Source organism: Pithys albifrons, chromosome 8 (genome assembly GCF_047495875.1).
Source record: "Pithys albifrons albifrons isolate INPA30051 chromosome 8, PitAlb_v1, whole genome shotgun sequence".
Classification (NCBI taxonomy): Eukaryota; Metazoa; Chordata; class Aves; order Passeriformes; family Thamnophilidae; genus Pithys; species Pithys albifrons.
In genome coordinates this window covers 23699277-23725839 of record NC_092465.1, presented here as the reverse complement: position 1 = coordinate 23725839, position 26563 = coordinate 23699277, and the positions used below count along the sequence as shown (strand labels likewise).

At 43.3% G+C, this 26563-nt stretch overlaps 2 protein-coding genes and 1 long non-coding RNA gene across 3 annotated transcripts in view; 2 read left to right on the top strand and 1 right to left on the bottom strand.

The window, feature by feature from the left end:
* Positions 1-13877, top strand: part of PDE11A (phosphodiesterase 11A) — a 113010-nt gene extending 99133 nt beyond the window's left edge. Inside the window, exon 20 of the mRNA XM_071562454.1 lies at positions 8734-13877. Coding sequence (XP_071418555.1) covers positions 8734-8859 — 126 coding nt within the window. The 3' untranslated portion in view covers positions 8860-13877. The remainder of the gene's footprint in view (positions 1-8733) is intronic.
* The window catches only part of LOC139675165 (uncharacterized), a 36311-nt gene extending 13566 nt beyond the window's left edge, over positions 1-22745 (bottom strand). Inside the window, exons 1-2 of the long non-coding RNA XR_011698446.1 lie at positions 21669-22745; positions 18284-18376 (exon numbers count right to left, since the gene is read on the bottom strand). This is a non-coding gene — a long non-coding RNA (uncharacterized lncRNA). The remainder of the gene's footprint in view (positions 1-18283; positions 18377-21668) is intronic.
* Positions 14959-17540, top strand: LOC139674998 (intraflagellar transport protein 70B-like). The gene has a single exon (XM_071562131.1). It carries the CDS (start codon positions 15018-15020, stop codon positions 17016-17018), a length of 2001 nt encoding a protein of 666 aa, XP_071418232.1. The 5' UTR covers positions 14959-15017; the 3' UTR covers positions 17019-17540.
* Positions 22746-26563: the final 3818 nt, after the last annotated feature.

Genomic DNA, 26563 nt, shown 5'->3' with positions numbered 1-26563 from the left:
ATTGAATTTGCATTGCTCCATCCAGGCTTATAGAGGGAACCTGGGAAGAGAAGAAACATTTATGTTTAGCCTAGCAAGTCCTTTAAATGTTTTGAATGGAATGTGGAGGAACACAGTCCTTCTTTATCACATTGTTTGACATACTTAGAAAGAAATGTAATCTCTTTGTCTGCAACTCCAAGAGCTCTGATATGCCTGTCTTCCTACAGAAGATAATGTCTGGCCTTGTAGTTAAATCTGTCTGCAGAGTATGATGATGTAGCAGCAAAAGCATCTATTCTGCTTGTAAACTTAGATTAAATGCACAGGGTGTCAGAAATAGTAGACCCACAGAAATCTTCAGTAGTCATGGCTACCTTTGTGCTTTAACTTCTCTGGTTCAAGTTTGACTTTGACACTTGAATTGGAAGTGCATATACACACAGTAATTTTTTCCAAAGGTGAAAATTGTAAGGTAGGAGAATAATCTTTAAATATTCCTTTGCTGAGAACATGAAAAAGCTGTGCTTTAACAGTCATGTTTACACTGCTATATCTTCAGTAGCCCTTCCCTAGTTACCACTTCTATCCCTTTCCCTCTGTCCTTCAGTTACAATTTTACACGAGGAAATACTTTATAAGAAATTCAGGGCTGGACCTCTCCCCTAAGAAGTCCTGCTTGTCCAGAATGGTCTGTATGGCATGACTTAGTCCTTAACCAGGCCAAGAGTCACTGGATGCAGTCAAAACAATTACTTCTTTCTTCAGATGTTTCTGTCCTGTCTCTAAGTCAGAACTGTATCTTCATCAACGTTTTGGAAATGGCATTCCATCATTCTTCTATACCCAGGATTGTTGATACAAAAGCAGGGCACCGGTGTTCTAAGTTAGCAACTAGTTAGGGGACATGGAGTTTACTAACTGTTTACTAGCTGTTCACCAAGACATTCTATGAAACGTGTTCACAAGTTGTTAAGGAGTGTTTTAACAAAAACAAAACAAAACAACAAAATCAGGACTAAGCTATTTGGAAGTGTGTTCACAGGGAGCAATTTGATCAGCTCTGTGTGATTCTCATTGAAACTAGCTTTTCCTGTGTAACATATTGAGAGAAGAGGAGGATAACTCTCAAGATCCTAAAGAATACCATAAAGGTGCACACTTTGGCAGGGCTTATTTCTTACATTTGATTTGGATATAGAGAGTGAAGGATAATGCTTTTATGCTTCCTGAGACTGCCTGGCTGACAAGGATTAGTAAAGCAGATAGGCTCAGGATGCAGTCTGTGATACACCATGGACTGAGGCTGCACAGATGTTGGCAGATCAAATTAGTCTCACTTTCAGTTTAAATCCAGGGGGTAATATTATCCAATGAAGAGCAGGTGCAACATATTCTGCTGTGTTTGTAAGAAATTTGCTTCAGAGGAAACTTAATCAGGCCAAATGCCAATGCTGGGGGGAAGTTGGTAGCTAAGGATTGTTTGGCCCAGAGAAAGGAAATTTTGGCACTGCAGAAGGATCTCTCTCTAGCCTTAAAATAGGAACTTAACCAGGTTCAGCACTTTTGTTGCCTTATAACTTGTGTACTAATGATGAATCTAAATGAGGCCACCCAGAATGAATTCTCTTGAACTTTCAAAAAACTCAGTAGTAGTACTGTATTAAAAATTCCATTAATGGAATAAGCATTAGCAGACTGTTTTTCTTACCTCTTGTCCTTAATCTGAGAGTCTTTTTTTCTGCTACTTTTTTACTAATAGAAGAGTTGAAGAAGAGCTATATGTGAAAAAAACTCAGAAAAAGTAAAAAGAATGCTTTTATTTGCAATTTTTGTCTAAGTCCATCAGTATTTCACAGTGTAATATGGAAAGGCATAGTTTTGGTGGTTTCAGAGCAAGGATTTTTCTGTTTATGAGTATCATGAACACCTTTTTACAATAAGCATAAAGATCCAAATCATCTGTTTTTGCTTCCCGAGACCAAGGAGGGTATCATTTTGCTTTTGAAAATCAGAAGAATATTATTTTTGCTAGGATTTTGGAAATTTGGTGAGATTATTGATGAAACACTGTATTTGTATTGACAGTTTTAGGAATTTACAAGTTTCTCCAAAATGTTTGGAAAAAGAGACAGCAGAAGGAGTACTTTTTCCCTTCAGACAAGAATACTTCAACTTATTTCTCAGATAGTCATACCAAAACAGTCTCAACTGAAAGGGCAGTTCATTGACAAAGATATTTGGTAGAAGATAGAAAAACCAACAGATTCACTAAAGGCTTTCACCCTGATCTGTGAGAAAAATCAAATAATTCATAATACTACAATTTCTGTTGCTGTGTTTTACTTAGAATTATCTGCCCAATGTGTAGTGAAGGACATGCTGTCATGTATGGAAACGTATATAAAGATCTGAGGAAGCAGATTGAAAAGTTGGCAGACAAGGTAGGAGAGACAGCCAATAGAGGGAACTCAAATTGTACAGCAAATCTGAAAGAAGATGAATGGATAATTTAACAGCCATTCAGTTTTCAAGAAAGACAAAGCACAAACTACATTGCATCAGAAAAGGACCAGAAATGATGATGGATGAAACACTTCAAGTAAGTGTTTAACACAACAGAATCACAGTTGCCTGCAGAATTCCCAGCTGAGGGTAAATTCAAAGAACTAAATCAGCATATGAGACTGATATAGTTTGAAGAATTTTTCAAAATCCATTTAATAGCAAGGTAGAAGACATTGATCAGCTGCTTGGTTAAAATGTTGAAAGGAAAAGAGTTAAAAACATTCTGTCTCCTGTATGCTCGATGTGGAATCAAAACCATAAACAGCAAAGTTAGATAAGAAGTTGTTTATGAAATAATAACTCCTCTCAGCAAACCCTTGGTTTCTTGGAATTATTATGAACAGATGAATCCTTTGCAACTATAGCCATACATCAGTTGAGCTACTTCTGTAGGTACCTGGTCCTTCAGAATTACTCTCCATTCAGCAGCATAACTTGCTTGATACTGGTCAGAGCACATTTGGCTACCAAAACATACTTTCCTCTCTGAAGTAACTGGGACATTTTGCCAGTGGTGAATCTTACTTTATGATCATCTCTCTCTAGTATGCATGTTTACTTACAAAGGAGTATAATATTATTCTTGCTACTGTACCATCAGCAGAAAGAAGCTTAACACTGATTCATAGTGGAAGAGCTGAACACTGGTGCATGTATTAGATCCCTTTCCAGTCACAACTGGCTTCCTTCCACAAACAATTTTTAAAGAGAAGCTACAAGAAACTCCTGTTTTCTATCCGGGAAATTTGTAGTATATTCCTTTCATCTAATTACATTTTTAGACATCAGAAAAAAAATCCCTGGCAAAAATGAAAAAATAATGCACTAATGATTAGGTACTTAATGACCTGGACCTTTCCTCAGTAAACTCTAGAAGAAATAAAGAAAAGTCCCCTTCAACCATGAGGAGATTGAAATAATTTATTTTTTTTTCATTAACACAATCCCCTCACAAATACTATGTTGTTTTCTGGAACATAATGATTAAATACAGTCCTGTATCAGTAGGGCAAATAATTAATTCATATACAGACACAGTCAAGGATTCATAGGGGTTAATCCCTGTATCTTCTCTGTACCACTTTATCTTCTGTATTCTACCTAAAGAAGGTAGAAATTTAGCAGTCTTTTTGGGTTTGGTATATGGGCATATATACAGAATACCTTTAGGTTTTCAAAACAACTTCCATCAAGTATTAGTATTATGAAGATCAAATCTGTGGATGACTGCAACACAGGTTCCCTTTTATCTGAACTAATCTGAAGTTCAAGGACATTCAGATAGATGGCTCACCTTTGGCCTATGTATTCTCATGTGAAAGCCACTTCAGCAAAACTCAGGAGTCCAATTCAGCTTTGCTGTAACTGGTCATGACTCTCTTGACTTCAACAATGCTTCATATGCTTACGCCGAGTCTGAATTTATCCCTATGGCTTCTCAGTCACTGGTCCTCCCTTCCAACTCAGAAACTGCCTACATAATAAAAGTGATTCATTAGAAACCACTGGGTTTCAAAGTAGAGTGGACACAGACCTATAACTTTTTTATATGTGCTCAGTCATAAAAATGAATTTATATGGCCTTATTCCATAAACTCACTTTACAAATATTAGCCCCGCAACCATACTTTCATGAGCTGTAATCTTGTCAAAGCTCATAAGTTAAGCAAGGTCAGAACTGGTCAGTATTTGAATGAGAATCTCTGGTGGGGAGGGGAAGAAAAGTATATACTCTGGAGGTCTTTGGTGTTTGTACATAGGATATCCTGGGCTTCTCTTCAAAAAGATTTGATATTAGTCTTTGAATACAGCAAAATGTTGCATTTGCTTTAGCAATAGTTTATACTCTGGCCATATCTGTGCTGCATCTTGGGAGTTTCAACTAAGGTACTTCCCCAGAGATGAGCATGATGTAGCAGATTTAAGTCTTCTTCCATCCACACCCCACTCAGGAGACTGGTACCCAGAGGTACTGACAAATGCCTCCACTGTGGCCCATCAGCCTCCCCCTGACAGGGCTTGTTGCTACTGCTACCATTTCTGCATTCTCCAGGCTTTATTTAGCAAAACATGATTAAGAAATACATCTCTATAGACAAGAAAAAAACCCCAACACTCTCCCCTACTTACCTTCTCCCATAAATAGCTTCCTCTGAGTATCTCATGCTCTTCCCCACCTTTTGAGCTCTTCTTTCAGGCAACCCTGCCCCTCTCCCGGATGCACATAATGTATTGCTGAAGTGTCTTTAACCTTTTTTATGCTGAGGAGCTTACATATATGTGGAGCTATACCTTGTGAAATGATGCTGTGGGCAGAGCCGTACATAGTCCCAAAAGACACCTAAATAATTGAAGGTGGGAAGAAAAAGTCACTGCTATAACAGTAACTTGCTGACGAACAGCTTAGTCGCACATCTGAGGTAATATATGGATGCAGAAGGGAACTGGAAATCTATTTTGGCTTTTCCTACTGCTGGAGCTCGTGGTGCCAGCGTGTCTGCTCCTGCCGCACGCTTATCACTGCTACGAAGAACAGCTTTTACAGTACAAGGGATGAAACAGGAAAGGTCACCAATCCTGTACCTATTCTGTGTAGCAAGGCAGCTGCATTGCAGCGTAAGGACTACAGGTGGACATTGAGGTCCTAAACCCTAGGAACTACCCCAGGCAGAGGTTCCCTCACTCCCAAGCCCAGCTGCCTTGCCAGCTCCCAGCCTGCCTGCTGCACCAAGGAGGAACAAGGGAAAAGGGCGTTTCTGGAGCTATTCTGTTTATATTCCAAGAGGCATATTCCATGCCTCTTCCTAGCAAGGTAAATAATAAATTAGGCATTAAGAACCCGGATGCCAACTTAGACAGATCACTAGAAAAGCTGTTCATAAGAGGAATGCATCAAAAATAGTGTCATGAAAGAGCAGTACATCAAGGGGTTCTCCTGCAATAAAATGGAAAGTAAAAACTGCATCCAGGAGGTAGAAAACCCTGATGAGGCTACAGCCAAATAAACTTAAATAGCTTTGAGAATAAACTGGTGGTTTAATCCGGATCAGGAACAGGTGCTACGTATGTAATTCAGTAAATGGTTGAGAGCATGCCAGAAGGGAGAAAAATGTGTTGCTTGTGAGATAATTTCCCAGAAGCTTCATAAAAGCAAATTGATTACTGGAGTTTAATAATTAAAACAGAGCCAGATATATAGTAATCAAATGAGTTTTTAATTACATCTCAAGAAGAAATAAAATCCAATTTGTGCACTTGGTATCAGAGAAGTCCTACTGAAATGCTTTGGTAGCTGGAAAAAATAAAATAAAAGCTAATTTCCATAGGAATTATAGTAGTTGGTTTAATTAAATGACTAGATCAGAATGAAAAAGTCCCAAAGTGAAAGGATACTAAATACAGAAGCAGTGCTTCAAACATCAAATCAATGTCTGAATAAAGACATTTTATAGACCAAGTGCAAAATCTGCACTGTCAAATATCCCTAATCTAAATTAATGTGTAACAAAATAAAGTTTCTTAAAATTATGATATATATTTTGTACATATTCCATTGAAATAATTGCTGGTGGCATGGTAAAAAATAATATCAAAGACATGGTTTATTTTTTCTTAATTACTCCTTTTAATTTATTTCATCAAAGTTAATGTTAGTAGTTAACCATTCTTGTTACTTACCAGGCAGCTTCTGTTGCACCTAGGTTATTAGACTCTAATGTGAACTTAAGTATTGCTAAGAAATATATGTGTATTTACTTTTGGATGTAAAATATGTTAACATCTCAGAAGATAATAGTGATTACCGTAGAACTGTGGGGAAACTTCCTGAATCCATTCCCAACCTACTCAGGCTTCTGTTCTCTGCTGCAGTCAAAGCAAAGCTAATTGATCTAAGCACCTCAAGCACTCCAGTCCCTCTGGCACCATAAGAGCATGGCATATGCCAAGGCCTGGAGGGACAGGTACAGCAGGAGGTCATGCCTAGACCTCTGCATTTACTCCCTGGCACTAGGCTTGAAAACATCATGGTCTTGGGGTCAGCCTTGGCAAAAAAAAATGTCCAGAAAGGACACAGACACAGCTGAGAGCTGCAGAGCCACACTGAGACAGTCTGCTGTCCCAGTCAGCTCTGTCTCATCCATGTTGCCTGTAGCGGGTATAAGCTCCTGGTATGACAGGAACAGCCTGTATTGCATTTTGTGCTTACAGATCCTGAGGCTGACAGGGTGTGAGTGCAGAACACCAACTTCGTGTTTAGAGAGATTTGAAACACAATGATTTTTAAACACTGATTTAACCACAAGGGGTGTGTTTTATATATTGATTGTTTTTAAATTTAAACTGCATATTGGAAAATTACTTCACAAAAACTCGTTTCAAGATTTAAGAAGTACCAGCAAGCTTAACTGACAGGCATGGATACTGGCTTTGCACAGAAAGCATCTGGTAAGTTGCTGTCAAGAGCTGAGTCTCTAATGTGCTACTTCTAGACACTGAGCTGGCAGTGGTAATGTAGGTGCTAATGGTAACAGCAGTGAGCTTTTCAGGTGTTTTCAGCCGTTAGTGTATTACTGCCCCTCTGTTTTGAACTCTGTAAATTCAGGTTTAAGGAATTCACAATGGTCTGAAATAAAGAGATAAAAATGGAGAGTTCTGAAGCATGGTGATGGGAATGTTAAAAATCCACATCTGTTCTGTCAAATGAATGGCCTTCACCAGTGAGCGATACTGTTTGGGACAGAGGCTCCAGTGCCCCTGGCCCAGGATTACAAAATAATCTCCCCAGTCTGTGCCATATTCTGAGGAAATAAATTCAAATGGATTTGCTTCAAGTTACACACAAATCAGCTTCTTACTCATGGTGTGATTTTGCAGAAGTGCTGAGCATTCAGATTTCCTACTGAAGTTAACTGAATTGCAAGTTTTCAGCACATCTTAAAGTCAGCCCATTAACCCTTAATTACCATATAATAGCTCAATTAAAAATCTACCAAGGTTTACTTCAGTAGCAAGCCAAGCTCTCATGCTTGCAGACTAGCTATAAAAAAATCCAGTCCTTTAGTGGTGTCTGGGCTCTGGGGACCATTTAAATCAGTTGCTGTTAACTCTGCTATTTAAAACAAAAAAAATCATCCCTGGCAACTTCCCTCTTCCTTTCTTTCCCTTAAATTTTTCTGTACTTTTAGAAGAACAACTTTTGCCGGCTTGTCTTTTTTTTTTTTGTTTTTTAATCTTGCACCAACACTGTTTCAAATGACAAATATGTACTTTCCATGTTGTCGAAGAAAATATGCTGCCCAGCTTTCTACAAAACCCACTTCTTGCTAGTCAGAAAAGCTGCAAAAGAAGAATACTCTCTGTCCTGAAAGGACACATTACATGACCGCTTGGGAGGTAACTGGTTAACCTTTTCTTCACATCCAGTGCTGAAGTTAATGAGGTTCTGTGTCTCTTTAATGTAGATACAAAACCAAGTGAAGCACTTGTGGTCTTTTCACATAAGCATTTGATATAAATGGAGAAGGTAAAATCAACTTCTAGCAAAGGTATGCAGGAATCAGATCATTTTGGGACTGATTCAAAGCCAGATGAAGCCAGATAAAAGATTGTTACTGGCCTCTGTGAGTTTTAGACTGGATATGTGACAAGAGGTGATTTCAGCGCAATCTCGAAAGAAAACCCATTTATTTTTCATTATTTTGAGCACACACACTTGGTTTTTTTGCCAGCTTGGGAAAGCATAGTACTCATCTGTGGGAAAAAAGAATCTAGCACTAGGGGGATTATTTCAGTTTCGTCCAATTTGTCATCCAACCAGTGGACCTCCTGCTTATAGATGCTGGGAACCAGATAGCCTCAGGCACTTGGGGATTCCTCAAAAGGACTGTCTTTAAGGATTACAAGAAAGTTAAACTAGTTGAGCAGCAACTCTGCCATTTATGTGCTTCTTTTTACATGTTTGCTGGCTTACTTAAAGCCTCAGGTAAAACAAGTGAGATAGATAAAGAGATCTCAATGGGAATAATAACCTTTACCTACACAGGTGTTTGCAGGTGGGGGCAAAGAGGGTAGGGGAATGGTGCAGATTAAAATCTTTTTTACCCTGTTACTCCTTGAACTGCCCATCGAAGGAGTTGATATAGGGTCAATATTTTTTCTCTCATCCTCTTTTTAATCTTCTTCCAGTGTCTAGTGAAGCTGAATGTGAAATTGAAGCCTATGCTGGACTCCGTGGCAGTAAACAGAGGTAAATGGGAGGAGCTGCACCAAAAAAGACTTCCTTCTCAGGCGACATCCTCATCCTCCTTCTAGCTCTACTGTGTCTCTCCAAGACATAAATTAAGCCTGCAAATATGTGTCACTTTACAATAAGAGCTGCCTGAAACATTTCCCAAAGCTTAGACCCACAAATTTTTAAAGAAATGCTCTCACAGACATGCCTATCTGATTGGATATTACCTTGATGGCAGCATAGTTGGCTTTTCCTGGGAGGCTTAGTGGGACTGAAAGGCCTGCAGCGAGACACTGCTGGTATCTGGAGTGACACGGAAGACTTAACATAAGAAGTGTTCATTCAGCTCCACTACATTTCAACTGCTGCCGTAAAAATCTGTAAAGCTGACAACAGACTGAAATATAAGAACTCACAGCTTAATAAAATTAATAATACAGAGCAGAACTGGGATACAAGCTGGCTAATTTATATGCAAGGAGCTGCAGAAAACAGAATAGTATGTAATTACATTGTTGTTTTGCATCTCTCAGTACATGTTATGAATCAATTATGCCTGCTTTTGTGATGTTCCTCTCTTACTGTCCCTCCTGTTTTAAGCCTGAACATTCTGTAAAGCCTGCTTTGTATTCTAAAGAAGTATTTTTTTACAACAAAGCTTCTTAGTGATTGATCAGGGTCTTTAGAATTGACTACCTTTGCTACATTTAAAAACAAACTTTATTATCTTTAAAACACCAAGCTGTCCTTTCTTCCCTGAGAAATTCATATTAACAGCGCAGCAAATTTCTCAGCAAGGGGAAGTTTGCATAAAGACAAAATATTGCATGGTAATTTTAGAGTGGGTTTTTTTCCTCTTAAAAATGCTCTTTTAACACATTCATTTTTTTAAATTATACTGTCTCCTAAGGAAAAGATTAATGGGCTTTTATGAAAACAGAATACAAATAAAAAAGGAAATCTGTTGCCTTGTGCTTCAGGTTTATATTACATTGAGAAGAGGACCACAGATAAACCTTCCTAGTATAATTTCCAATTGAAATTAATATTTTGAAATGATGGAGAGGAAGAATACCATCACACTGGACTGACTACCTCTTACCCTGCAGTTTTTTAAGTACAATTTCAGATGCTATTACTACAGCTAGCACAGCACTAGTCAAGTTTCACATGTAGCCATCAGCGGTAACGGTGTCCAGGAAAAACTAATCAAATGTGATAGGTCACAAAACGAAACATGTCTAGTTCTGTGTGATGACCCTGATATTACCTGGAAGTTGGTCCCTTTCCATTAGTACAAGGATCACTAGTGTGGAAAACTCTTGATCTGTGATTTGAGGGTGCTTTCTCTGCTGTGTGACCGGACACAAAAGGAGTCATGTTGCAGTCCTTACGAGTGGCCATTCATTGGGGGGAAAAAAAGCCTTTGTACTCCATGAAAAACGGGATTCTAAATACAGGGTTGTCTGGCAGCAGAAATTAAAGCTGAATTCAGCTTAGTTTTACACCTGTGCCAAACTCCATTTACTTCAGTGGAATTACCTTCAACCGGCACCAATTTAATGGCAATCAGAACCTGGCCCAGCTGACCAGATGCTAAAAGAGCTTTCCTCCTTTCTAAGGAAAGTGAGTCGTTAGCGCCTTAGAAAAGCTGACTACATCTCTCTGACAGTCAAACAGAAACAACAAATTTGCTGATCGCTTCTTTAAAAGCAACACAACAAAACAAAAAGGCTCTGTGCTTCTAACCACGTGTGTAGGACAATAGCTGGAAATTCAGTAGCATTGGAAGACAATCTGTTAATGCACAACTGAATCACATCACTTTCTCTAGCAGAAAGAAGCAGGGAAGGACCAGAAATGCAGACTGCACAGCAGTGAGTACATGCACCAAATGGAAATGTTTCTGCAATTCTTTTATCACTTCTTTCTTACCCGAATAAAGACAGATGCAGTATAGTAAGCAGCAAGCCAGACAGACTTACAACATGTACTTTATGGGAGAAACACATAACAGGAACCGACAGTACTGCTGGCAGGTACACTCGGCTTTCCTGAATTTTGGTATTGCATATTGCTAAGTATAACGTAATTTATAATGCATACCCTACAGCCTCCCCGAAGGTTGAGTCTCCCCTCATTTCCTCTCCTTTTTATTGGCTTCAGTGCACTGTTGCCCATGGCAACACCCACCGGCAGGGATGGAGATTCGGCACCACTGAAACCTGACATACAGCTGAAGCTCTAACAATGTCAACCATCAATCAAGTGACTGTTTGTAATTGCCTCCATCTATTTCTCCTGTCTTTTGGTATCTTTGCCATTGTGGGTCAAAATTCAGAAACTGCTGACTAATGTTATGGTTCTGTTCCTCCATCACAAGGAAGAAAATGAGAGCACACGGCTTGATCTTATCAAATTGTTCTCAGGTGAAGTGAAGCAACCCTACAGAAACCAGAGGGCCCAGTAGTGCATCTCAGAACAGCATTTGGTCTCTGAAACTGAACAAACAAAAATCTTACACTATTCTTTTAACACAAAAAATGTTTGAGAGAAAAAGAAAATTCTTTATGCAAGCATGCAGTAAAGAAACATATTCCAAATCTATAATATTTTAAGATGGTGGAAAACACTTTTTAGTTACTGCTTATAAGCTTGATAGAAAGAAATTGTATCTGGTTTTCATTATTTCTGACAGGGAAACAATTTCCCAGTATTTCAATCAGTTTTACCAAATCTTTGACTTGCTTCACTGCCCCAGAGATAAAAAGACCCATTAAAATCAGCTTAATTCTGTGTATAAATGTGTATAAAATGTGTCCACAAGAGGTAAGGGCAAATTAGAGGGCACATGGGAAAAACAACTGTTACCCAGGACAGTGCTAGTAAAGTGCTGCTTGGCCTTTTCTTGGAGGTGCCCAACACATCAGCAAGAAAGTCACCATTTATTTGCTCCAGCTGTTACTGGAAATTTGACCTTTAATGAGGCCTCTAGCATCTATAATTCCAGTGCTAAAATGTGATAAGCATGTGGATTATCCATAAGATCACAAGAGCTTCACTCTCCCTGAAAGGTGCTTTAAGCTGTTTCAGTGGCAATGCCTTTTTTAATAGGTGTCCTGCAGACTTGTGCTAACTGCAGCCTGAATTTGGTCAGGTTTCTAGTGCCATGAATTAGAGAGCCAGACAGTAGCCCTCACTTTGTCATCAGAAAATGCTCAGGAGATGATCTGGATCTTCATCCCCATCCTCAAAACAGTTCAGGCCAAACAGTAATTCCACTCAGGATTCCCATCTGTGAGACCATTTACCAAAATCAACCTTTCCTTGCAAAAAAACCACCACCACCAAACCACAAAAAAAACCCCAAGCCAAACAAAACCCCACAGAACTGTCCTAAAATTGCATAGGGTAATCAGCAAGAAGCCTGACACTCAAATCCTCCTTGATTTGGAGCAGGCTTTCAAACTGCAGGTGCATCTTCCCCACCAGCTGGTGGGGAGTCACAAGGGTGGCCTTGTCTCCTGCCCTCCTGCCAAAGCCCCTTCCATGTGCTCAGCAAGGAGACAAGGATGCCTGCTGGGTACAGCACCCCCCCCAATTTCTGCATCACTCCTGGGAGATGCACCGTGAAGACAAACATTGGTGGGGGAAAGCTCAGGAGAGGTTCACATGTACATCCTCATGGATTAAAGTGCTCCCCTGCAGTGTGACACTGTGACCCCACCCAAAAACCAAACACAGTTCCAGGCAAGGAGCACCTGGGTAGAGCCTCTGCTGTGACTCAGACAGAGGGTTTCCCACTTCCCAAGAATGAAATGTTCAAAAGGTGTCTTTTGCTGTAATTTGAGTAGTAAAATCAGACAATTCCAACCCAGCCTGTGCCCTACAGTCAAATGAGAACAGCTTCATAACTTGATCAAGATGTAGACATGTGTTTCTCTCAGGACACGGATTTGCTCCTGCTCCAAAGCAGAGTTGCACAAGGTCAGGCAGCAGTAGCTCCCAGAAGTTTAAACTGGATGTCTCATGTGGCAGTTGGACACTGAACAATCCGTGCAGCTCCATCACTATTTACAGGGCCAGGGGTCTTGCCAAGGTGGCTGATCGTATGTTTTGTAACCACAGAGCAGACAAGTATCTTTCATTTTAGCTCAGGTATTTCTTCAGATGGTGTCCCTGGTGCAGCAGCTGCATTTTTCTGGTCTGGTGACCTTGCTAATTGCTTCTTCTTAAGAGTGTACTGCAATCTCATAATGTGCTTGTGGTTACCAACAAAGCCAATACTAGTACTCACAAATTATTTTTGAAAACTGAAACCAGCAGTGCCTAGTGTCATTTGTAATGTTTAGATGAACTAATCCTAGTGGAAAATAGGAGTGTTTCAGTCTACAGGCCAAATACTTATTTTCTCTCCATAAAATTTTTAAAAAATTTAGTTACTGATAGGTCACTTATGCATTGAGGCAAATTTTAAAACAGGTATTTCAAGGTTATGTAAAATATATTAACAGACACTTTCAATGCTGAGTGTTCTTGGCAAGAAAATGTAGAGCAAGAAGGATTTTTTATTGGCTTTGTCAAAGGAATGAAAGATTTAAAGAATAAAATCATGTAAATGGTTTCTGACAGCAATGAAGTGGGAGGTATAATCAGCTGAAATGAGATACCCCAGAGATTTCCATCATTTGAGTGTGCAACTATTGGAATACATACTGTATATTACTTGTTACCCTTTCTTGGATTACTTTGTATTTAATTACAAATTTATAAGCATGTTGGCCACTGCATCTTACAGTTGTATGGGGAATACCATTATAATCCCTGAACCTTGGCCTATGGGAGACAACTGACACATGCACAGAAATACCATATGTTCTAATGCAAGTGAATCTTATGTACTTGCAAATTGTGTAACTTTTAAAAAAGACTTCGGCATCCTTTTCCTTTTTTTGCATTTTAAAACCATTACTCTGATTGTTTTGCTTTAGTGGATTAAACTATGCTGGTTCAGCTTTTTAAAGCATGTTTTTGAAATTAACAACTTGGTTTTATTGGTCTCGCTAAAAAAGAAAAATAAAATTATTTTAATGGCTTGCTTTAATTTTCTTTTTTTTTTCTTTTAAACTACCTTGTTGGGATGAATCAGAGATGTATCTGGTGATTACTGAATCACACAAATAGAAGGTCCTGAAACTGAGTGGCTCAGACACAATTTTTGACACACAACCCTGCAGCACATTCCTGCGAGCAAACCAAACTTCCTCACTGGACACCCTCGGCATTAATCTGGAATGACCAGAAACCAAATCTGGATGGTGACTCTAACAGAGTTATTCACAGGGACAGAAATTACAGAGATTATATAGTCTGTGATCTGGACATACCACTGGTCAGTAGAAATATGGGGAAAAAGTCCCTCCAAAAGCACAGATACATTGTTGAAATAGTTTCAAAACAACTCCTCTACTTTTTAAAGCTGCAGAAAAGGTGGTGGATTGTGCCCAGATACAAACATACCTGCCCTAAGGCAGATCTTGATGGGCTGTGAAGGGTACGTTTCATGTTGAACAATCCCAAGACAGCAGTAAAATACTTCTTGTCCTGTGCTCCTGGACTGCGTGTTTAGCTTGGGGGCTGCTCTTACACCACGTACTGCTTAAGGGAACGACAGCATATTTAGAAACAAGGACGTGATTTTTACTCTTTCTTTTATGCTGCACGAGACCCCGAGAAGAGAGAAACGTCCCGGTCTAGGAAGCGACCTCAGGAGGCTCGAGCTCTTTGGGCCGGTTTGGAATCGGCACCGAACGCGCCGAGTCACTGCCCTGGGGACGGGCGGGGAACACGAGAGGGCAAACAGAGGACGCGGCTGCGCTCCGGGCCGCCATCCCCTCCCGGCGACATGGCCTGGGCAACGCGGCCGCCATCCCCCGCCGGAGGGGCGGCCCCGCTCCGGGTGTCCCGTCCCCGCTCCCGCTGTCCCCGCTCCCGCTGTCCCCGCTCCCGCTGTCCCCGCTCCCGCTGTCCCCGCTCCCGCTGTCCCCGCTCCCGCTGTCCCCGCTCCCGCTGTCCCCGCTCCCGCTGTCCCCGGCCCGCGCGCACACGGACTGCCCCCACCGCCCGACACGGGCCTGCGCGCGCCGCCACTTCCGGGCTCGGTTCCGGGCCGGCGGCGCCGTTGCCATGGCAGCGAGGCCGCGCTTCCGCCCCCGCCGCGGCCGTGTCGGTGCGGGCGATGGAGGCCGCGCCGGTGCCCGACGGGCAGCACACGGCCGTGGTGTACGGGCTGATCGGCGGCGGGCGCTACGCGGAGGCCGTGTCGCTGCTGAGCCGCGGGCTGCAGAAGAGCGGCCGCTCCCGGGGCTGCCTCTCGCTGCTGGGCTACTGCCACTACCAGCTACAGGAGTTCGCAGCGGCGGCCGAGTGCTACGAGCAGCTGACGGCGCTGCACCCGCAGCTGCTCCCGTACCGGCTGTGCCATGCGCAGGCCCTCTACAAGGCCGGGCTGTTCGCCGAGGCCCTGCGCGCCGCCAGCCCGCTGCTGGACGTGCCGGCCTTCCAGCGCCGGGCCCTGCAGCTCCAGGCCGCCGTCCACTATGCCCAGGGCGACCTCACGGCGGCACAGAGCCTGGTGGAGGAGGAGATCGCCGCCGCCGCTGACGGCGGCCCCGGCGGGGCCGAGGAGCCCTCGGAGCGGGTCGATGCCGAGGTAAACCTGGGCTGCCTGCTGTACCGGCAGGGCTGGCACGAGGAGGCCGGCGCCAAGTTCGCCAGCGCCATGCAGGTGCTGGGGTACTGCCCCGAGCTGTCCTACAACATGGCGCTGTGCTCCTATGCGGCCAAGCAGTACCCTGCCGCCCTCAAGTACATCTCCGACATCGTCAAGTGCGGCATCCACCAGCACCCGGAGCTCAGCGTGGGCCTGACCACCGAGGGCATCGACGTGCGCAGCGTGGGCAACACGCTGCTCCTGCACCGCACGGCCCTCGTGGAGGCCTTCAACCTCAAGGCGGCCATTGAGTACCAGCTGGGCAACCTGCGGGCGGCCCAGGAGGCGCTCACGGATATGCCGCCGAGGGCCGAGGAGGAGCTGGATCCGGTCACGCTGCACAACCAAGCACTAATGAACATGGACAGCCAGCCCACTGAGGGGTTTGGGAAACTGCAGTTTCTTCTCCTGCAGAACCCCTGTCCACCAGAAGCTTTTGGTAACTTGCTACTCCTCTATTGCAAGCATCAGTACTATGACCTGGCAGCTGATGTGCTGGCAGAGAATGCCCATCTGACCTACAAACTGCTCACACCTTACTTGTACAACTTCTTGGATGCCATTATTACTTGTCAAACTGCCCCTGAGGAGGCTTTCCACAAGCTAGATGATTTAGCAGGGACAATGACTGAGCAGCTGAGAAAACTCACAAAGCAGGCACAGGAAGCTAGGCAAAATTGGGATGATGAAGCCCTAAAAAAGGCAGTTAATGAGTATGATGAGACTCTGGATAAATATGTACCTGTCTTGATGGCCCAGGCCAAGATTTACTGGGACACAAAGAACTACCCAATGGTGGAAAAGATCTTCCGCAAATCAGTTGAGTTCTGCAAGGAACATGAGGTGTGGAAGCTTAACGTGGCTCATGTGCTCTTCATGCAAGAGAACAAGTACAAAGAGGCTATTAGCTTCTATGAGCCCATAGTTAAAAAGCACAGTGACAACATCCTCAGTGTCAGTGCCATTGTGTTAGCAAACCTGTGTGTTTCCTACATCCTGACGAGCCAGAATGAAGACGCAGAGGAACTCATGAGGAAGATCGAGAAGGCAGAAGAGCAGCTGTCCTATGACAATCCTGATAAAAATACCTACCATCTTTGCATTGTCAATCTGGTCATTGGTACCCTCTACTGTGTGAAGGGAAACTATGACTTTGGTATTTCAAGGATCATTAAGAGCCTGGAGCCCTATAACAAAAAACTGAGCACGGACACGTGGTACTACGCCAAGAGGTGTTTCCTGTCCTTGCTAGAGAACATGTCCAAGCACATGATCATGCTGCGTGACAGCGTGATCCTTGAGTGCATTCAGTTCCTGAAGCAGTGTGAGCTGTATGGAAGAAACATCCCAGCTGTGATTGAGCACCCCCTTGAAGAGAGTAGGATGCACAGTGGGAAAAACACAGTGACCTACGAAGCCAGGCTTCTGAGGGCACTGATGTGCAAGATCATTGAGTGGACTGAGTAAATGGTGTTACCATACAGCAGAAATGAGAACTCTGTGCTTTTCCTATGCTTATGAGGTGATTCTCACCCTTGAAAAGCTCTTTTAAGATTTTGTGCTGTATTTTAACAGTGTTCAGTAGAAAACAGAATCTTTTCATGAGATTAACCTGCACCAAATAACTAGGGGCATACTCAGTAACCTGTCATGTTCAATATGGCTTAAAATGTGTTGACCAAGAATGTAATTATAGAAATGTCATATAGTTTTCACCTGTAAGATAATATTTTATCCTTTTGAAGTTTTGACCAAGTTTCTTTTCATTGGTTGACAGTTGAAAAACTAATTTGTTATCTCTCTCTTGTGGCAGTTTGATGAAACAGTTGTTTTAATTCTCTATTTTGTTCCAATATGTGAAATATTTCTTCAGCTTTTTCCATGGTATTTTTAGTAAGTTGCAGACTATGTTGATAGTATGTTTAAACACAAGAAATGGCTTTAAAATAAAAAAATAGTTCTACGAACATTAACATTGCCTTTTGCTAACTCAGCAATAATGCACAAGTATTCTGGCAAATTCTATACCTAATACAGGGACCAGGAATATATGCCAAGAAGGCTCTGTTAGGACAGTACCTCAGTTTAGATCTACCCTTGCAATAAAGCTTGTTATGGCTGACTTAAGTGACTTCAGAGACACTGGTCAGTGCTGCCCCTCGGTGTCTTGAAACCCCCAGAGTGCTCATGCTGGGTGGCAGCTGCTGCCCTGTAAACCTGCTTGGTAGCAAGTGCTTAGTAATTCAGGCCTCCATGTGCTGCCCCTCTAATCCAAATACCATTCTTAGAATATACCCATCTCTGGTAAGAGACCCTGTGAATGTGAAATTATATTCTTCAGATTTCTCAAAAAAACCATTTAACTTCCATTTCATGCAAGGCTTAGAATTTCTACCCATAAGTGGAAGAAATCTGATTCTCAGTTTCCTCCTGGTGTTACTGCTCCTGCATCTCTCAAGACCTCTCTGAAACCCTCCTTGCTTAATTCCTTTACTTGGCGTTTCCATCACACTGGAATCAGTGTATTTACTCAGCAGTCTTTGCATCCCTTTTCAACCATATTACGTGTTGCACAGTGAAGTGAGACCAAAACACTTTCCAGTGGTTTTATGCAGTCTAGTTCTGTGCCCCATGGCTGCTCTCCTTTTTGTGTATTCTGCTTTCTGAAGCGATGTGTGAGCTGGTTTTTAAAATAAGAGTCAAAGATCTATGGCTTTAACTCATTTACTTACCTTTGATACTGGCTCCCTGATGAGCTGTCATGGGGGGAATTTTGGAATCAGGCTGCATGTCCCTCAAAATGCAGTTTCTATGGTGTGGTTTACCTGGAAGGAAAGAGAACAGCATTTTTGAAGTTTTGAAGCTTATTATAAAGGAATAGAATACTTAATCCTTCCAGAGAGTTAATGTATATAGGAATTGGAGAGGCCTGGAACCATTTCAACATAGAGAAAGTCAGCTGTTAATCTGCTGGGAGAGAAGCCTGTCAGGTCTGACCATATCATGTGCAGCTAAAGGAAACGGCTGTGGGTCAGGTAACGCTACAGTCTACCCAAAACTTCCTGTAACAGTAAAGTACAATCAAATTTAACACTGTCAAGAATGGGAAAATATTCTAGAGAGCAGGCAGGACATGTGGCAAGGTGTCCTAGAGAGGCCTCCATGGCTAATCACTAGCCCACTAAGCCCATGATTATTGTGATATTAAATATTTCCCACAACTGATTCCCCACGAGGAAGAGACCTGTGATTTCAAATTTTGTTCACCTCCATGAAGCACAGCAGCAGGCTGCAAAGCATGTTTCTAATTTACAGTGCAATTGTATTATATATTATGCAGCATAAACAGCATGACATTTAAGAAAAAAGTTTTTAAAAGTCACACCACATTACTGCATCTGAAGTGCAGCAATAGGCAATGCCCTTTATTTAATATTCATTGTGCATTTTCTGTAAAAGTCACTGGACATTTAAAAAAGACCCCTAACTTTGCAGATTCGTGCCTGTGCAAATGTTGAATTCCCTCTAATGCAGAGCAATTTAGAGACTTTTCCATGGCTGTTTGGTGATGCTCACATGCTCTCGGGTTTCCGTATAATCAGTGTGAGACTTTCGTGAGGGCACTGCTGCCAGGATTCACAGCCCCAAGCACTTCATCCCTTCCTTGCCTTCCGTGGCCACACAGGGATTCACCCCGAACAGGCAGAGGCGACAGGGCCAGCTGGCACTATTGTGACCTCCAGGGAAGGCATCGGGCCCTCCGCTGCCGCAGGGTGGGAAGGGAGAGCAGCCATGCTTCTAATGGGAAAAACGTCCCCATAAATAGCCATGCAGTTGTGCAAGCTGTGGCTGTTATAGAAGATACAGCTAGAGGGCAGTCGGCATGCTTGGAATTCACTTCACCCTGTTGCAACACGACAGATGTACAAAAAAAGCCAGTAGAAAATATCAATAGCAGGATTTTTTCCATTCTTCCCTTTTCCTTCTGCTTTTATGTGCTTTTCCTCACAGAGTACGCTGCACACCAAGACAGACAATCCAGGGTTTCTGTGCAGGCTGGGTGGTGCTGAACACCACAACCTCAATGTGGAGAGGCCTCGGCTGCTGAAAGGAGAGGGAGAAGTGGCAGAGCTGAGGCACAACAGGATGCAGCCTGGGACAGTCTCTTCCTTCTCTGCTGCATCAACAGATGTTTCTGCATGGAGTCTGCTCTCCATTCCAGCAGTGTTTTCCACTCTGTTCACCACATCCTCAACAGCAGCCACCCAACCTTCCCACAGCAGTGACATGCCAGGGCAGATGCCCCAGCCCTTGTTTTTTTCGGGAGTGCTGCATGCCCCCCGACCTGTGCCCAGAGGAACTGGGCCCTGCAGTCATGCAGTGCTTGCCTTTTGCAGTGTAAGTGTGTCACCTCCTCAGTGGCAAGCAGGCATTTATAGCATCTCCCACCACACAGCACTTCAGTCATGACAAATATATAAACGTTACAACCCCTTTTATTACCATCTTTATACTGCATTTAAGATTATCACTATGTGACTTACACTCAAAATACATTTTTAAAGGAAAGCACATACATTTTTATTTAGAGAGAAGGGAAGATTGCAACTAACAGTTTATGCTTCTTATACATACAGCAAAATCCAGCTAAATTAATGCACTAAGCCAGCACAGTCCTTCTTTTGTCACAACCAAAAATCCCTGGTTTCATTTAAAGGAATGTATACCAAAACCACTACCTGGAAATGGCTGACCACATTCTCAGGGCCTGCAGCAGGCAAACAGCTGCAGAGAAGCATGGATTCCTAAGCAAAAGCCTCTGGAGGTTTTTTATTGGGAGCAAGGCTGGTCTTTCTGACGAGGCACACGTGGCTTAGTCACTCTGTGCTGATGTGGAAACACGGACAATGAATGCTACTAGCAGCAGAAGGGCACCTGACTGGTGTCCGAATGGGTGGCAGCGAAGATTTACACAAGTGTGGAAACAGTGAAAGGGGATTTACTGTTAAAATCCCCTCACCTTCAATCAATGTGCTGCTAAACAGTAATATAAGGAGTGTATAAACAGCAATGTAAGTGTGCACAATGGCTGGGAGAAACTGCAGAGAAACGCTGAGAAGTAACTGGTACAACCAACAGCTGTTTTACACTCCTCTGCACCTCATTTGGACAAAAAGAAACACTTTCTAAACAAAATAAAAGAGGCTTTAAGTACCGACAAACTTTTAAACTCTATTTTGAGCAAAGCATCTCTTGTTTTTTGGCAAACATTTTTCCATTAAGTAGAAAAGGGGAGACATTTGGACTCTTTTTCCAAAGAACTATTTAATTAGCATAATTTTCCTAGACCTTGCCCGAATCTAACTAATAAAGCCCAGTCACAGAGCAGACCTTGCCAAACCCAACAATTCAATACAGAATGTTTCTATTTTGGGGGATCTTCCCCTAAATTCACTATAGTTTATAGCTCAAACTGAAGCCCAGAAAAACCAATTATAAAGTTCCCATTGAATTCAATGAGTCTTAAATTGGCCCCTTAGAAAATACTCATTTCCACAGACTGCTATTTCAAGCCCAAAAGCAGCTTCTTGAAAGTACTGGAGTGCTACAACCCCAGTCAAATTCAGTGACAAAACCCCTTGTTTCTACCCACTTAAAATGCTGCCTAGAAAACAGCTGACCTCATGTTTCCCATGGTGCAACTGCTGAACTTTAAGAAAATATCTCTATTGCACAGTGAGAGGTAAAAATTGGCAGAGCATCCGGATCCTCCACCTGGACCTGGCACAGCCTCCAGCAGCAACCACGCAGCCCACCCTGGCGCTGAGGATAGGGCTGAGGACTCCATCCATATAGCATGGGACTACCCTGCAGCGCAGCATAGCCCCAGCCCTGGGAGATATCCCACCGGGACGGGCTTGGAGGGGGAAATCGAAAACAAAACACAAGTGCCAGATTTTCTTCTGAAACATGGAAATCATCAGTCACCATTACAAACTTTCAAACTTCCCTATGTGAATGTACAAATTGGTTCTGAATTGGTCTCAGCTTTTCATGTCTCTTTTTTGTCTTCTACTGTGCACAGTTCTCTGAATTTCAGTATTTCTTGCTGCTTACCTTCTCCTTCCCCACAACGCTGTCCCCAGGACCCTTGCCATCCGCTGTCACAAGCCGGGAACAGGTTGACTAACAGCTTTTTATGAGTCGGTTTTATTTTATAGCCCTCTTTTCCCGTGGGAGAGGGCAGAGGGAGCTGGCTTGCACTCAGATCCTGTTGGGTTGAACTGTTTACTAACAGCCGTTTTCCAAATTAAAATTAACACAGCTCGGATTTTTCTGAGCTACACTTCTCCAGTGCCTCACAGAGCTCTTTGTGTCCACCTCGGCTGATTCACGGCCGCTCACACGGCCAGCGAACGAGAACGCGAGAGCTCTGACACGGCGTGTCTGATTTTCTTGCTCTGTCAATGGTGTTTATCACTGCGGCTCCCACGCGGAGCAGGAGGGGATGGAGAAGCACCATCAGCGCTGAGGGACGGGAGGTTCAGAGCGCACATAAATCACTCTCTCCTTCCCTGCGGAGCAGCTCAGCGCACATCGCGTTTTTACAGCGCAGAGCGCCACATCTTCTGACGGCCGGCCCGGTAGCAAAGAGAGAGTCAACCAACCACACCGATACCACCCCCGCAGCTGTCCCGGGTGCGGGGGCGCCGCTCTTCTCCGAGGAGATCCGGCCCGGGTCCCGTTACTCCCGGCGACGTGTGACCCGCGCTGCGTCGGCCGCGCTGCTGCGCCCGTGGCGGGTCCGCCCGCCGGGACAGCCGGGACAGCCAGGAGCGGGAACGGGCGAGTGCCGGCAGCTGGTGGCCGCTCCAGACACAGAGGGTAATGAAACCCCGTTATTCCCAGCCCACGGGAGAGCTCGCTGCGCCTCGTGGTTGGAGAAAAGGAAAGAAAATAGGAAACACAAACATAGCGGTGAAAGGCAACATCCTTGCTCCCTCGTGCCCGGCGTTGGTTTGCCCTCGACTCTGCAGGAACTCCCTGCGGACGCTTTCGCCGTGTCCAGGAGGAGCAAGGCCCTGCACTGACCCGCAGAAAGGCGTTTGTGCTGCCCCTCAGCATCACCGGGGGCACGGGGCGGTGTTGGGTACCAGTGGCTTCGCCCCAGAGATGCGTCCCTGCAGCCTCCCGCACCCCTCTGTATCACCCTTACATGGATGCACACTGAGAAACCTGTCCTTTTAGTAGCGTAGGTCTGATCTATAGGTGTGTTCACAGGTATGAGAGCACCTCCCCATCAGCCTCTACTGAATGCTTGCAATCGCGTGCAAGGCAGGAATCACTTTTCCTGCAGAGATGGGGAGCAGCCACAGCTTTACCCAGTGTAACCAGTGGCACCTTCTTTCCTGCCGCCTGTAAACACTTCTCAGCCTGCTGCACAGGAATCATATCGGGGCTTTGGAATACATGAAATGCTGGTAACAAGAGTTAATAGCAATGAAACAACCAACAGGAAAGCTGTTAGAGCAGGATGGCATCTCTGGGAAGGGAGATACAGGAGCCCTGCCCTCTGCCTTTGTGCTCAGTCCTGGGCAGAAAACAGAGACACCTCCCTGGTCTTGTGAAATGCATGCCAGTGAGAATGTGTAGTGTACTGTGAAATTTTTGTGACTTGCTAGGTTATAAAGCTGGTTATAGGGAATTTAATAAAAAAAGGAAATCAGTTTATCTCCTTCTGATAATTTCTCTATGGCTTTAGGGTCTCATTCTAGCTTCCTCTCGATGCCTGTAGAGGTGATCCTAACATTCAGCATAAAATGTACAGATTCCCTAGAGGGAACTTGAAAGAAAATTTCTGCTTCAAATTCAAACCTGACAGTACATATCACATCAGGGGTTCCCTTTTATCAGCAGGATATTCAGAAAGGATAAATTATTTACTCACGTAATCTCTTAAACCTTTCACTTGCAGAGTCTAAGATAGAATTTATAGCATTTTTATTATTTAGACCTGAAAAAAAAAACCCAACCCAGTAAAAATCCTCTATGAACTCTGAAACCCTACTCATTGATTTTCTAGCTGATGAAATTTCAAAGGAACATGTTTTTCCATGACGGAGTAACAGCAGGCCTCTTCCTTGGCTTTGTTGTTTTCTCATGTTAGATATCAGATAATTCCTCCCCAGGGAAACACATTAAATAGATACCTTCTATCTTTTGCATTTGAAAACACCAAGGATGTGTGTTAGTCTCCTGCAATGTAAGATTGTACCAACTTTTACAGAATTTATTTCTGTAATTTCCATTTTTCAATTAGGTGTATATTTGCACAATAAACCTAAACAATTAATACTTTCATTCTGAGTTTTTAACATTAGTAATCAGCCTTGGCTCAGGATGATGAGGAAGGCAACCTACGTGACAACACTTGCTTAATATTTCTGCCATGAAATTACTGCAGAAAAGTAAACCCAAAGTGGTCTGTGACATTTTATTTCTCTTCTTAAATTATTTTTCCTTCCTTTTTCCAAGGAAAATATAAACTGGTTTGAGTCCAAGTTGTTTGTCCTGTTGTACCAATAGAGTGCTATAGTAATTTTTATGCTTCTAAAGTTATTCTTGAAATAAACTAGGAGGAATGAGCCCAGAATAAGAATGCAAAGTAGATTATTTGCTAACACTGTCATTTATTTGTGGGTTGAATCTAGTACCATCAGGTGTTAATCTGGGGTGAGAACTCGTACAAAGAAATATGTAATAATGTCAGTAACTCTTTCTTTATTTGAACTTAAGGAGGTGTCAGAGGCGGGATGGAAACATCATGACTGGATTGGTGATCAACACATTGAAAACATCCAGAAGTACAAACCAGAGCTACAAAAACTAAGATTTCATTTTAGCTGCTGGTGAATGTCTGCTTAGCCCTGCAGAAGGGGGTCACCATCTCCAGTAGGTTGTCTGCAAACAGGGATGCAGTTCCCATTAGGACTGTGTCATGCCCAGTTGTCACCTCAGACCACATTTCTAGCAAGTCCCATCCGGTGTTCCCAGCAGGGCACAGGAATAACTTTATGCCTCACCACTACTTTTCTGCTTTTTCTGTTCCCGTGTGAGCTCCACACAAGCTGGTGATTTGCTCAGCTGGGACATCACTGACCTCCATGAGGCAGCTGTCCTCACCAAGTGCTAAATTATGCTTACACTTACCCAGGGCAGCCCCCAGTACTCCCATGCAATTCTGCAAAACACAGTCCAATTTACACCAGTGTAAGTGACAGCAGGATTTGGCCCTGTGGAGCAGGGGAAGGATCTGTAAGGCCATATACTCCATAGGTATAAGTTACTGTGGCTCAGTTTACATTTGTAGTGCCAAATTTACTTCTTTCCATTTAGTATGTGGCCCAAGGTCAAGTTAAGAAAATATTTCTCTGTCATAATTATTCCCTTGAAATCCAAAGCAGTTTGTATTTGGCAACCAGTGTCATTTCCCATGCCTGAAGATGCTGGCATTAATTTCCTGACACTGAACAAAGACAGATTCATTTACACATTTCCCTGACTGCCATTTTCTTCACCTCCTGTGCTTGAATCCCTGCAATCTGATGCAGTCCTGGAGGAGCCTTCCTGGGTGCTACTATAGCATTATCAATAACTGCATCTCCATTTAATAAGGATTTCTGACAGATTTCATTCAGTGGGAGTTTTACTTTAAGCCTAGGGACTAAGCCTGGCACTGTTCTCCCGAGGGCTCTTTGCTCCTGCATTTACTCCCCAAGAGCCTGCCTGTTCTTGTTAGAGAACAGAGGTGGAGATCTCACAGGAGGGTTATTTCAAGCCTGTCACTGTGTGTCAGCAGCCCTGCAGCTGGATAATGGCGTGTGGTTGTGCAGCCCTCAGGACCAGCTTAGTGCTTCTGATACAGACCTTCCAGCAGCTTCTTTCTCCCAGCATCCTCTGTATACAGCAGAGTCCAGGGCAGAGCTGCCTGGTCAGAAACAGTATGCCATTTCTCCCATCTGAAATGAAGCCCAGACTGGGAGCAGCCAAGCAGGGGCACTGACAGCAGCAAGGGCACTGGAATGGCATAAAGTCTTTAAGGGTTGCAGTGGACCCAGGATTCACTTCTGAGTGAGTGAATCTTGGGACTGAGTCTTGGCTCTGCCTGCAAATGCAGTTGCTAACAGCCACCTCCTTTCTTTTTCACAGAAATATTCCAGTCCATGACAGGCAGCTAATATCCTCAGCTGATGTTGGCTAGCCTGGCTCCGCTGAAGCAATGAATATTTATACCAGCTAAGAACTTGAGTACATTTCATACCCTTCTGATTGTTGCTTACAGCTATTCCTGTTTGCTTTTGCATAGTACTCAAAAGGCTGAATACCTTTTTCTTACAACATATTTTCACCATAATTTTTCCCCATAGGTTTGTTCAGATTTACACATCTTGAGTTCTCATTTGCTCCACACTGATGCACAGAAAATGACATCACCCGCCCCCTTCCCCTCCCCCCCCCCAAAAAAAAATCAAGCCAGATATTTCTGCACAACCATGGCAACAACACAGGCATGGAAACAGCATGATGGACCCTCCCACATCCTGGCCAGTGCTGCAGGATTTCAGTAAAATTTCCCATTTCTCAGGATATTAAATTCAACTACAAGGAAATCTAGACATCATGTAATCTCACTCCAGCTCTGGAGCTAATAAAGACACATAAAATGTACCACAGCCTGGAAGCTTGCCCAGAGGTGTGTGTTTAGGTTTTAAATGACGACAAGTACAGCATGGGTGTGACAGGACAGAAAGAGCAAAGGAGGAAGACTGAAGTATAGATAGCATAAGGAAGCACAGCCTGTTGTAAAAATACAAACTTTTGTAAGCAGGGAAGGCCAAATGCAGCTCAGGTTTAGATCACACACTTGCCATACTGATGCTTGGCTGCTGCTGTGCTCTCATCCACTCCTTCAGCCCACAACAGGGATCACCCACTGCCAGGGACACCCATAG

Bases quoted from the DNA above. Each gene is read 5' to 3' on its own strand.
- LOC139674998 (XM_071562131.1), top strand. From the start codon at position 15,018: ATGGAGGCCGCGCCGGTGCCCGACGGGCAGCACACGGCCGTGGTGTAC.